The 13,680-nt window shown below is 37.2% G+C and overlaps 1 protein-coding gene across 1 annotated transcript in view; it reads left to right on the top strand.

Moving 5' to 3' along the window:
* dpydb (dihydropyrimidine dehydrogenase b) overlaps positions 1–13,680 on the top strand; it is a 132,790-nt gene that overhangs the window by 49,585 nt on the left and 69,525 nt on the right. The window contains exons 11-13 of the mRNA XM_058764469.1: positions 929–1,139; positions 5,993–6,177; positions 11,912–12,127. Coding sequence (XP_058620452.1) covers positions 929–1,139; positions 5,993–6,177; positions 11,912–12,127 — 612 coding nt within the window. The remainder of the gene's footprint in view (positions 1–928; positions 1,140–5,992; positions 6,178–11,911; positions 12,128–13,680) is intronic.

Raw genomic sequence — 13,680 nt, 5'->3', positions numbered from 1 at the left:
TTCCGCTCCCCGTGCAACTGATACTCGACTGCCATTGGCTAGTCTGCGTCTGAGGGGAGGGGCTTACCGATAGGTCAATTCAATCGCTGTTATTAGGGCTGTTTTTGAGGAGTGTGCCATTTCAAAACCAATTTTCATTAATAAAATTGTTCTTGCAGGTGTAGTCTGGGATACAGTTGAACACACCAAATTCTGTGTGGTTCTACAATTGTCTTGCTTCACAATGGACATAAAATTTTATTTTAACCCGTCCCGTATCAGAACAGACTTGTCATTTGGGGTCACTATCTTCCAGTTGAGAACTACTGCTCTTCACTGTTGAGAGAGGGCAGTAAAGATTCCTATAACCTGTCAGATGTTCATGACTACAAACCGATGTGAAGAGGACATGAAGTTAGGAAGGTCAGGTGATGGTGGAGGTGATGAAAAAGAATCTAAGATTCTAAAAAAGGGTTGAAGAGGAGGTCAGAAGTGCATGTGGAAGGGTTTTTGGACTCTTGTGCTTGTGAACCTGGTCAATTGTTTATACAGGAGTATTTTATTGGAGATTCTTAAGGGGGAAGAAGCAATGCACTGGAAAAGTTATCAGGAGATACAGTGGAATGAGTAGGATAAGCTGGAGGGTTAAGTAAAGAGTAGAATATACAAAAATGCTTTCTGGGATTTGAAACTTGGCTTTGTAGAAACTTTTAGGAGATTTTCACTGGGAAGATTTGGGTCTGCAAATAAATGGTATGGCTGATGCTGTCTGTGAGCAGGCTCAGGAAGATGTTCAGGTGTCTGTGAAGTTTTTGAAGTATAGCCAATACTTCAATTTTAGTGTCATGACCACCTTCTAAAGATGAATGCAATAGGTTAACTTTGTTTTCAGTCATTCCAATGTTACCAATTAGGATCACATGCTTCTCCTTTGATTTCTGTTTTTAAGATGGAGGTGGCCAAAGAGGAAAAGTGTGAGTTCCTGCCCTTCCTGTCCCCTCGTGAAGTAATCAAGAAAGATGGACGTGTCGTAGGCCTGCGTTTTTGCCGCACAGAGCAGCAGAATGATGGGACCTGGATTGTTGATGAGGAGCAAATTGTCCACCTGAAAGCAGACTTCATCATCAGTGCCTTTGGCTCCATGTTGAACGATCCAGAAGGTGAGCCTGGTGACTCAGAAAGGACACTAGCTGTAGCTATATTAATGAGCTTATATGGGTTTATTTTTATAAATTTTTTACTCCTTTTTGAAGCTGCATATGTTGTATGTAGTGAGAATTACATTTCTCATCATGCTCTAACTGTATGTGTTTCCTGAAGGTACCCAAATGAATGATTCCAGTACGTACTGTTTTGTGTTGCACACTGGGCCAGTTAAAAACTGGTTCTAATGTAGTTTAAAGGAGCGCATGTTGGCATACCTGTGGTCCATGTGAAAGATTTCCCCAGCGAGCCATTACAGAATCCAGACTGTTCTCTCGTCAATAAGCATTCAGCACCACCCCACTTATCTTTCCTTAGCAGATTTTAGTAGCCACGGCGTGATAACCATCACTCTGAGGGAGAGGCAGGAGATGATAAGACTCTCAAAACGAGAGCCTTGTTTCATTATGGGAATCCTTTATCAATCCACCATCACAAATAAAACCTTATTTCAACAGACTAGCCTAAAACATCAACCACACATTCACATATTATGTCTGGATCACATATTCTGTGCTCCTTCACTATATATATTAACCAAGGTCTTTTTTGTTTAATCTTTATCATAGTAAATTTTTATTGCATTTTAGATATTTTCGTATTTATATATTTATTATATAATTTATATAAAAAAAGGCTATTAAACACTTAAAACCTGAACCATATCCTCAAATCATACAAACCAAATACCAAAATGACAGTTTTGTTATTATTTACTCACTTCATATAAAATCTAAATCTCTATACTGTTTTTCGTCATTTTAAATGTTTTTCGTCAGTTAAATTTATTTAAACGTTCTGATCCGGTAAAAAAAAAAAAAAAAAAAAAAAAGTGAAATTTTAAAGACTCAAGACCAGTGTTTTTGTAGTTAACCAAACCTAAAACTATTAAAAACAGCTTTTTTAAGTGAATTGAAATAAATATTAAAATTAAATTAAATTAAAATATTTTATGAAGAATGTAACTTGAATGTAAACTAAATTTAACTCTAACAGTTTGAAAATGTCTCAGTATTTGGTTTTTATGTCTTAGTATTTGGTTCGTACGATTTGCTTCAATGACCAGAGAGTTACAGTATTAAATATTTAATGTTCATTTGTTTTATATTTTTAGATCCTAAATTGTTTTATATTTTTATTTCCAGGTTTAAATTAGATTTTAAATCCCAGATGTGGCCTCAGACTTTTGTACCTTGCTGCATTTCTTTGTGTTTTTTTGTCGACACACATTCACCCAGCTATTTTTCACCTCCTCGTGATGTTTTTTTTCTTTACTTAGCGTTTTGTTGTCCCAGTGTTGTTGCTCTCTAGTGGACCTGTCATCCATCCTAAATACTGTAATGTCTCTGAGCAGAGAGTCGTTTCATCATCGGCTTGAAGCTCAGAGATAGCAAGCTTATAAATGCCACTCACTCCCCGCACCTTGCCCAAGATATGAATTACTTATCCACTCCAATGGCCGGCAGAGCCGACAGAAGAGGGTTTTGTTGCAGCGTTAGAGAAGAGAAAAGCTGAGATAGTGAGAAATTCTCCCCCTGCAATCTTGGGTGGGCAGGCTGGTCCGTGATTATATCACCACTGGCCAGCGGGATGAGCAGCTGACTGGCTACTTTTACCACTGTGGGGACCCTTTGCTGAACCCCATGAAGCATGAAGTTGTCTGTATTCAGGCCCCTAGGCCTCAAAGCAATGAAGTTTTGAGACAGTTAAATAAGTAGTCCACCAAAAAAAAAAAAGGTGCAATTTTAAAGAATCAAGACCAGTGTTTTTGTCTTTAACCAAAACTAAAACTATTAAAAAATATTTTTAAGTGAACTGAAATATATATTAAAAAAAAAAAATAAATAAATAAAAAAATTGATGGAGAATGTAAGTTTAAATCAATTTAACTGTTGCCTAACTAATATAATATAAACTAATATAAAAGGTCGAAGTATTAAAATGATGAAAAATAGTATACAGATTTAGATTTGATATGAAGTAAGTAAATAATAATAACAAAACTGTCATTTTCTGAAGCAGTGTGATGTTTTCACATCACTCTTTCAGCATCATAACAATAAATGAATTCATATATTTACATTTTCAGTGATGCATTCTACATTCTCACTTTCATCTATCCAAAGTGGCATTGTCTCCTGTAAGCTGTTCCTTTTCTTCATGCCAGTGTCTTCCTGCTTGTATTTCACACAGCAGTGTGCATTCCATCTTCTAATGGAGCTTGGCAATGAGCAGTTGTATGAGAAGTTACTCTGGAGACTGCTACTGGATTCTGAGAGGAGGCCATTTCATTTAAGGGGAAGATCTCAGGAGTCCCTTAGATTTGTCACACTCCACAGCTCGCGCGTGTGTGCATGAGACAGACAGAGAGAGAGGTGGAGGAAGGAGGGAAACAAACAGGAGGGTGTGAGGATGTGTTTTTTTTTTTTTGCTGAAAGTGATGAGGCCGGCAGTCTTCATGATCACTGGAGCGTCAGGCGAGGAGAGCTGACGGAGGGACCAGGGGATTGGTCTCAAAAAAAAGGAAAGGGAAAATATACTCAACAATAACAGCCACAGCAAAAGCATCAACAGGGCCGTCAGGGTTACAAATTCCTCTGCTTGTCTCAGGCAGGAATCCAGAGGGACTGTCATTTCTTCCACCATCAAAGACATGTCTTCATTTTTCAGCTTAAACAATATCCAGCAGTCACTAAGTGAACGGTTATGTGTCCTCAGTGGCACCAAAAAGTATTTGGACTTAAAGATCCTATAAAATCAAAATCTAAGTTTTGTCACAGTGGAATTATTCTAGTATGGATTTATAAACTCAGTATAACAGTAAAGTCAGATATCGGATTCGAGTCATGTCTTAAGTGTAATGTAAAAGGTGATACAAAAAATGTCATATGGCCAAAAGATCAGATCTGTGCATTAAGCCTTGCAGTGTAAACAAATTCAGATTTGAGGACATGTAAGTGCTATTATAGAATTATTATGTGGGAAAATGGAACAAAATGTTGATTTCTTATTTACAGATTTTTGTCCAATCAAAGTCTCAATAGAATGAGAATTTACGTCAATGAACAAAAGAAGCTGTACGAATGCCATTGCATTTGATAACAAAAACAAGTGGTATTTATTTGAAAGACAACAGCCATATTTTCCTTGCAAGGCATTTAACAATAAATAAAAAATGTTTGTTGGATTGTCGACCATAACTTAGTGGAACATGTTCACAGTGAATGGTTACTCTGCTAGGACACCTGTGTGACCGTTAAGGGAAATAACTACATACATCAAGTCCTTGGATGTGTCTGAAAGCTGAAAAAATTCAGTCTGTGTAGGCTGGAAAGCATCAAGACAAGTCTGATTTCAATGTTTGTGCAACATCCTGTCTACTAAAGTGCCGTCATCTGCTTGACTTTTGAAGGCAGCACAGAGCTGCCTATGATATCCCACAATACTGTGCAAGTGGTTTGGTAGTTTGTGAATGAATACATGGAGCGAATGTATTTATAGATGTCTATAAATGTATTTTTTCCCTCTCTCCAGTTCTAGGAAATAAGATTGTAAAGATTAAATATTTGCTTGTCTAAAGGTCACTTGAAATCATTCAGTTTCTTTAAAACTACCTTTATACAAAAACGCTGGCTGTGGAGTCGGTAGCCTTCAGATTTGATGATAAAAAAAAAAAAAAACAATTATTTATTATATTATTTTGAATTATCTTGATATGTTATCTTGAAATCACCCTAGTGAAAAATAAATGTATTTGAAATACATTTATTTCAAGCTAAGTATATTACAAATACATTTTATGTATATTATATTTATGCACTTGATAAAAATACCCTGCAATTGTACTTTTAGTTTACTAAAATGGTGCTAAATTGGAACAACTAATTTTGTACTTAAAGGGATACTTCACCCCAAAATTAAAATTGTCATTAATCAATTACCCCCATGTCGTTCCAAACCCCTAAAAGCTTTGTTCGTCTTCGGAACACTATTTCAGATATTTTGGATGAAAACCGGTAGGTTTGTGACTGTCCCATTGACTGCCAAGTAAATAACACTGTCGAGGCCCAGAAAAGTATAAAAAGCATCATCAGAATAGTCCATCTGCCATCAGTGGTTCAATCTGAATTTAATGAAGCGACGAGAACACTTTTTCTGTGCAAAGAAAACAAAACAACGTGTTTTATTCAACAATTCGTCTCCTCTGGTTCAGCGTAGCACCATTTTGGAGAATATCCACTGGATGCAAGCAGCGTACGCTCTTCTGTGTCTTCAATGGTGCTACGCTGAACCAGAGGAGACGAATAGTTGAATAAAATCGTTGTTTTGTTTTCTTTGCGATTCAGATTGAACAACTGATGGCAGATGGACTATTCTGACGATGTTTTTTATACTTTTCTGTGCCTTGACAGTGTTAATTGTTTGGCAGTCAATGGGACACTCACAAACCTCCTGGTTTTCATCCAAAACATCTTAAATTGTGTTCCGAAGACGAACGAAGCTTTTACGGGTTTGGAACGACATGGGGGTAAGTGATTAATGACAAAATGTTCATTTTGGGGTGACCCAAACAACCCTTTAATGCACTTTAATTGTGCGGAAGTAGTGCTGAAGTCCAACTAAAGATATACTGAAGTATATTTGATTGTGCTAAAGTGAAAATATTGCAAGTATAATTCAGGTACACTTGCATCTTTTTTTGATGCCTAGGGTGCCCTGACATAGTTGTACAAAAAGTTGTTTTTTGTTATAGTCTAGCTTTGATACACTCTAACCAGTCCAATCTCTTTAATATTATGTGCTGGAACAGTGAAGAAGGCCCTGGAACCAGTAAAGCTGAACGGATGGGGGACACCTGAGGTGAACAGCGAAACCATGCAGACCAGTGAACCCTGGGTGTTTGCCGGCGGAGACATTGCCGGCTTGGCCAACACCACCGTGGAGTCTGTCAACGATGGCAAACAAGCTTCCTGGCACATCCACAAGTACATCCAGGTGGGCTCTCCACTCAATAAGCCAATCCATCTCATTCTGCATTTGGACGTCTTACACAACATACTTAGTGTTTGGCCACAGTTGTGTAGCTCTGAGAGCCTGCTTCACATTATGTGTCAGTGCCAGCAATTTTCAGCATTAGTGTAGCACTCAAAGTTTTACGCTCGCAGTTTTTATAGCGAGGGCATTATTCCACCGGGACTTTTTTTTCTCAGGGTGACATCTTGAGTGCTTTTTGGCTTCGAGACTCAAACAGTAGAAGTTTCTTCCTTGGTTTTCCTAGCAGAAGACTATTTTCTGTGATTTCGCACACAGACCTAAGCGGCAGCATAAAGAGAAGGTTCATGCAGAGGTTAATCGCTAATGTAACTGTGGCCAGAGGAAGTCACGCTGAAGTGTTTGTTCGGCAAATCCATTTCCCCCCAAAACCATTCTGTAATTTTGGACTACAGAGAAAGAGCTGTACAAATATTTGCTAATGGGTTCAGCGGTTCAAGATCACGTAAATGATTGGAAGATAAGATCACATTTTGTTAAGAGTGTTCTGTTTAAATTTTTGTTATTGGGTTTTTCTGGTGTGAATGTTTTTTTTTTTTGGATGTACAAAATTATTATTTTGCTAAGTTTATTTTATGTCTAGTGTGTAAAAATTAAAATGAATTGCAAATTTTAACACTTTGACTCAGTGTAGCTTGAGTAGGATTTTCTTTCAGGGTCATGTGTAACACCTGGTCTACCTGGTCTCATGGCATAAACGTATATGGGTGCACTTTTTAGCGAGACACGAAATACATACCAATAAGTACATACCACTGCAGTTTCCAAAAGAAATGAACACTAGAGACAGTAAAACTCCAACGTTCTCTTTGAAACTGCAGCGAAACGTGCAGCAAGCAATCAGCTAATTTCCTTTGGCCCGGATCTGGCCCATATCAACAGCTAAAGTGTGGCCCAGATTAGTTTGTGTTCGCCGGCCCAAAACTGGTCCACATCTTTTTAGCCAGAACTGAAACAAAACAGTGCCATAACCCAACCCAGAGTGTGCCAAATAGTAAAATCAGACTTGGCTGATATATGGACCTTATATGGTATTCTTATATCCTTATGTGGCCCACATGTAGCTGATACACCAAAAGCCATTATTCAACCATATTTACACCACACCTATGTTTTTAAATACCCATTACACAGTAAATCTTAAACACAAAAATGGATTCACACTCATTTTTAAAAATGTTTATAGTATTTTAATAACAGAATTACGATACAGAACATAACATAATGGAAGTGTGCTATTTTGTAAACGTCAAATGAGTAAATAAATGTGCAAAAATTTATACCTTTAGTAAGTCTCGCCAGTCTTTCTCACTCACAGTCTGTCAGGAAAAAGAAGAGAAAAAAGAACATTAGTAATTCATAATTAGTATCATACATTAGATATTATTTGAAGACAAGCACATAAATGACTGTAAATCAGCACTGCACACATTCTTTTCTACCACCCAAGACATGAGTGCTGCTGTGAAGTCCCTTTTTAAATTTAAATTTAATTTTTTTTTTTTTTTCTTTTTGCTACTTTAATAACAGGCTATTTTTAGACATAATAATAATATACATAATTTTAATGAAAACATTAGGGGTGTAATGGTACCTCAATTTAGAAGTCACAGTTTCAAACATTTTTGGTACAGCAGGGGAGAAAACATACAATTGTTATTTTATTATTTAAAAAAAAATTTTTAATAAAAGGTGGTTTACTGAACAATTTGTGTCACTGCCTTTAAATAAATTCAATTATAATTACAATTTTCTTAAGAATAAAAAATCTATCTCAGGTAATATACAATAGGGAGCCCTATTAGAGCACATTACTAAAATGTTAAAGGCTGCAATTAACAACAGATCCCAATCTATTAAATTCAAATATTTTAGATACAATGACCAACACTACAAAAAATAAATACATTTTAAAAAAGTATGCAAACGGATAATTTGCACGTTTGCATATTGCAATTTTGTAGCAACAAGCTGTGGACACTGAATGACTTGCCTGAGGTATTGCTGTTTTATTGCCATTTTTCCGCGGTTGCAAAACTGATTGAGATTAAGTGACATGAGCGTGTTTATTTCGCGTTATAACCGGTTGTAACTAGTAGAAAAGAGAATTAAAGGGAAAGGATGATCGCGCTCTCTGTGCTTCTGCTGGCAGCGGTCTGTTAAAACGTCAAAACGGCATTTATGGATTTAATTTCCTGATAAAATAGACATAATTTTAAAGATGAGACTTTGTTTCTTATCGAAAAGAACAAAACACAAACCTTGCGAGTACAGGATGTAATGTATAGCCTAGTAATAATGTATAGTGAGGATTAATTCACGGATATGAAATGAAACAAATTAAGTTCCGCACGTGCAGTGGTTAAAATTACACTGTGTTTTTTCGGTACAATTTTTCTGTACGAATAAGTGTACCATTACACCCCTAGAAAACATTTTAAACACCAAAACTGCACTTACCTGAATAATATGTGTCTGGGCAAAGGCTGTTGTTGTAAATAGGGAGCTTTTTCATCATCTTCTTTTTTAACGGCGGTTGAAAGAGGATGCAGAGTGGGGAATAACATTTTCAAAATTTCAGTAATCCACCAATAGGAATAAGGGAAGAGAAAAAGCAACCAATAGCATTGTTGAATGGGCTGAGATGTGGACTGCCACTAACCTGCCACGCATGACTATAGCAGTTTATATGTGTTTTTTCCAAATAAAAGCCAAATGTTAACCATAAGTTAACACATTCCATGGTGTGCCATAGCCAAGCCATATATGGCTCTCATTTGTGTGCTGTCATCTGGACCATATACCTCAAAACATATTGTCATCCAAAAGAAAATTCCCTCCAATTCTAAAGCTAACACTCTAATGAGAGTTAGTAGAAATGTAGGTGCAACATTACTTATAGTCAATAGAATGTGTCAAAGGGATCATCAAAATAAAGTGAAATCAATAAATCATATTTTTTTATAATTGTATGTGCATGTATACATGTATGTTCATTAAAGAGCTTTATTATATAAAATATTACACACTCACCGCCACTTTATTAGGTGCACATTGCTAGTATTGGGTTTGGCTCTCTTTTGCCTTTAGACCTGCCTTAATATTTCATATCATAGATTCAACAAGGTGCTGGAAACATTCCTCAGAGATTTTGGTCCATATTGACATGATAGCATCATACAGTTGTTGCAGATTTGTCAGCTGTACTTCCACGATGCAAATCTCTCATATTCCAAATTTGCCCTATTGGATTGGGATCTGGTGAGTGTGGAGTCTATTTGAGTATAGTGAACTCATTGTCATGTTCAAGAAACCAGCTTGAGGTGATTTGAGCCATGATTTGTGACATGGCATGTTATCCTGCTGGAAGTAGCCACTACGGCCATAAAGGAATGGACATGGTCGGCAACAATACTCAGGCTGTGGTGTTTAAACGATGCTCAGTTGGTACTAAGGGGCCCAAAGTGTGCCAAGAAAATATTCCCCACACCGTTACACCCAGTGGCGGTTCTACATTGAATTACTCTCCGGGCAAGACCCCCTCTGAGCGCCGCCCACCCATCCAAGAAAAAAAAAAAAAAACACAAAATTTTGCACAAACAGCCATGTTTTACTATAACAATATAAGTGTAAGACAAGCTTATATTTCTCAATTGCACAAATCATTCAACAGAACATTTGAAAAACACAATTCTGCACAAAACAGTATAAGTTATCAGAACTTAAATAAATATACTCTATATACATAAAAGTGGCAAAAATATGTACAATCAGAATGTTTCACAATCAGGCTTTGACCTTTTTCTCTCCATCGCTGTTTATTTGGCACTCGACAATCAACAGATTTCCCATTCCCCAACACTGTCACTCACGACCAGAAGTCAAGACTAAACCAATTCACCTCCACATAATAGTTTTGTACTACCTATTTTTATTAGCCATTTCACACAATTCAGAAAAAACAAAAACATGCAAATTATAGGCCTGTGTTTTAATATTATGAATGAAATGTGCGTTATTTGGAAGAAAGTAAAGGTGTGACTTTAGCCCACTAAGTGGATCAAAATCATCGTCGCTGTATGTGGATACCCAGAGCTGTATGATACATCTTCGTACTTTTATAGAAACAGGAATAAAAAGGATCTTGCTTGGTGTGTTACTTTGTGCACAACATAGTAAATCATAATTTATAGCCTATTTGTTACATAAAAATAATATTTCTATGTTAAGACTAGAATAGGCTACTTATGGCAAACATTTGTACATTCATTCTAATTGTATCCTATTGCAAATACACTCACAATAGTATAGTAAAAATTGGACCAGTGTAGTGTAATGAGAGGAGCCGCCTGGCAGAAGCCCCTCCTTGATGCGAATTTGCGTCTGTTGTGAAGCGAATTTCAGGCGCAAATGAAGAGAGTAAACTCAAAATGTCACACAGCTTCTGTGCACGGCACCTTCTCAGCAAGCAGGGGCGCCAATTTGCAAATCCCCACACAGTTATATGAATAGAAAACGGCTTAGCGGCGCAGATGATTTTTTATTTTTATTTTTTTCAAGGGCTTGTGCCGCCCGCCATGTGTCATGGAAAAATGCCACCCCGGGCGGCTGCCCGGTTCGCCCATGCCTAAAACCGCCACTGGTTACACCACCAGCTTGAACTATTGATACAAGGCAGGCTGGATCCATGCCTTCATGTTGTTTACGTTATATTCTGACTACATCATCTGAATGTTGCAACAGAAATCAAGAGTCATCAGACCAGGCTACCGTTTTCCAATCTTCTGTTGTTCAGTTTGGTGAGCCTGTGCGATTGTAGGCATGGTTTCGCTGTTGTTAGCTGACAGGAGTTCTCCTTTGCATACCTCATTTTTAACAAGAGGTTATTTGAGTTGCTGTTGCCTTTCTATCAGCTCAAACCAGTCTGCCCATTCTCCTCTGACTTCTGGCATCAACAAGGCATTTTGTCCACAGAACTGCCACTCACTGTATATTTTCTCTTTTCTGGCCTATTATCTGTAAACCCTAGAGATGGTTGTGCATGAAAATCCCAGTAGATCATCAGTTTCTGAAATACTCAAACCAGCCTGTCTGGCACCAACAACCATGCCATGTTCAAAGTCACTTAACTTCTTTCTTAAACCATTCTGATGCTGAGTTTGAACTTCAGCAGATCGTCTTGACCATGTCTACATGCACTGAGTTGATGCCTTGTGATTGGCTGATTAGATATTTGCGTTAATGAGCAGTTGAACAGGTGTATCCATCAATGTGGCCTGTGAGTGTATATAATGTGTATATAAATTATTATTATTTATAATTATATAAAATAAATAACACATCATAAACATATATAATAATAATAATAATAATCATTCTTTAATGAACATTTTTGAGCTAAAGTAACTGTCTGTTTTTCATTCATTGCAGTATATGTACAGTAGTATGTAATATAAATATTTACAATCAAATATAGTTGTAATTTAGGTTCAACCTAGACCATTCCTTTAAACACTTATCTGCTAAAAAAACAACAACATTTCAATAGGAAAACAATTCAGCATTATTATTTCCTTTGAGATGTATTTTTTTGTTTGGGTGTATTTATTTTTTTTTATTTGTGGTGGCAATGCAGGCACAAGAAGTAATGGTTTATACGTGTGTGTTTTCTCTGCAGTCCCTTCATGGTAACACAGTAAGCACCACTCCCAAACTGCCCTTGTTCCACTGCACCATCGATACAGTGGACATCAGCGTGGAGATGTGCGGGATTAAGTTTCCTAACCCGTTTGGGCTGGCCAGCGCTCCACCCACAACCAGCGCAGCTATGATCCGCAGAGCCTTCGAGCAGGGCTGGGGCTTTGCCCTCACCAAGACCTTTGGCCTTGACAAGGTATATTTACAGAACACAGAAAAAAAAAAATCAACATGCAGTACGCCATAGGCTCTACATGCACTCGTGCTTGGATTTGGTGGTGTGTTTGTGTGGGAAGAACACACTGCATTGCAAAGTATCAGAAGAGCAAAGTCTTTCGTACAACATCACAGAAACTGAAACCTTGGCAAAAATCCCCGAAAGGTCATAAGCATATGAAAGCACCAGCACTGGGCTCTGCTAACAATAATGCAAGCCTTTCCAGCTTGTGAAACAGCTCACAGACACACACTCATACACACATATGCACACACTAACACCAGCCATAATGAGCCACATTCTGGTGGCTTTCTTAAAAAAAAAAAAAATCAAAACCAACAACCCTCCTATTAGGCAGCCATGCATCTGCCTTGTTAGCACTGTAACATTTGTTCTTGACAGGAGGTAAAAAAACAAAAAAACAAAAAAAAAAAAAACAGGCATGAGTTGTTTATTGAACTCCAGCAGAAAATCTTTTTTGTTTTAATTTACTTTCTAATTCAAGTGATGGGAAAATTAATCGGTAACATCTGTTTGTTCTGGGCTTACTGGCAGTCCTTGATTAGTGGAGCTAGAAATGGAAATAGAATTAAAAAAAGAAAGGAGAAGAGAGGCAGAGCGCAGGGTTTGAGTCGTATCAGACGTCGACATGACAACGGCAAGAGGCGTCTGCGCAGCTCTTCGATCAGAGCGTCAATTTCACAAAGAATTTAAGAAAGTAAATAACAGTGTTTAAGGGACTTCAAAGAAAAAAAGTAGTGGAAGAATAAAAGAGCGAACATTTTCAAAGATTGCAGTTTCATAGGAGGAGCCTAAATAGTTTTATCAAGTCTGAAAAAAGGAGAAAAAACTGAATGATTTAAAAAAAATTATTAGTCTGGGTTGAATGCAGTAAAGATATTACTCAATTAATATCTCATCCTGTTGTGTCCACCATTTGCATTCTGTGTCTTTGCTGTTGTATTGACAATCTGTTTACTTTTTCCTCAAGACTAAACAATCAAATAGAAATAAAAGCATAGGCAGAGTACTAAATAATTTGATATGGTTCAAAATTCACCCACTATTGGCTGGTATATCAAATGTACCAACCACCTAAACCCCCATTTTTGCCCCTCCACTCTAAAACTGAAACTCTTTCTAGTCTGTTTTAAAGCGGTCATGAACTGAGAAATCATAATTCCCTTGATCTTTTGACATATAATAGGTCATTGTGCTATGAAAAACTTTATATAAGTTTCTTGTTAGTCTAAAAACTAATCATATTGAAGTAAATCTGCCAAAACGACAGGATGTGGAATGTGCCACTTTATGACGTAATAGTGTGGCTAAACACCACCTCCGCAGAAGAAGATCAACGCCTGCTTCTACATCGTTGCCTGTTTAGTCCCGCCTACCGATTCGTGCATGTAATGTAAATAACAAGAGAGGCAAATGCAGGTCTATGCAGAACTTTATTTGATTAACTTTATTTTTAATGAATGCCAGACCACTTTATTCACTTAATTTTTACTGTGGAATTGTTTACAAAC

Source organism: Onychostoma macrolepis, chromosome 02, assembly GCF_012432095.1.
Source record: "Onychostoma macrolepis isolate SWU-2019 chromosome 02, ASM1243209v1, whole genome shotgun sequence".
Taxonomy (NCBI): domain Eukaryota; kingdom Metazoa; phylum Chordata; class Actinopteri; order Cypriniformes; family Cyprinidae; genus Onychostoma; species Onychostoma macrolepis.
The sequence above is the reverse complement of the archived record's forward strand: the minus strand, read 5'-3'. Positions and strand labels throughout refer to the sequence as shown.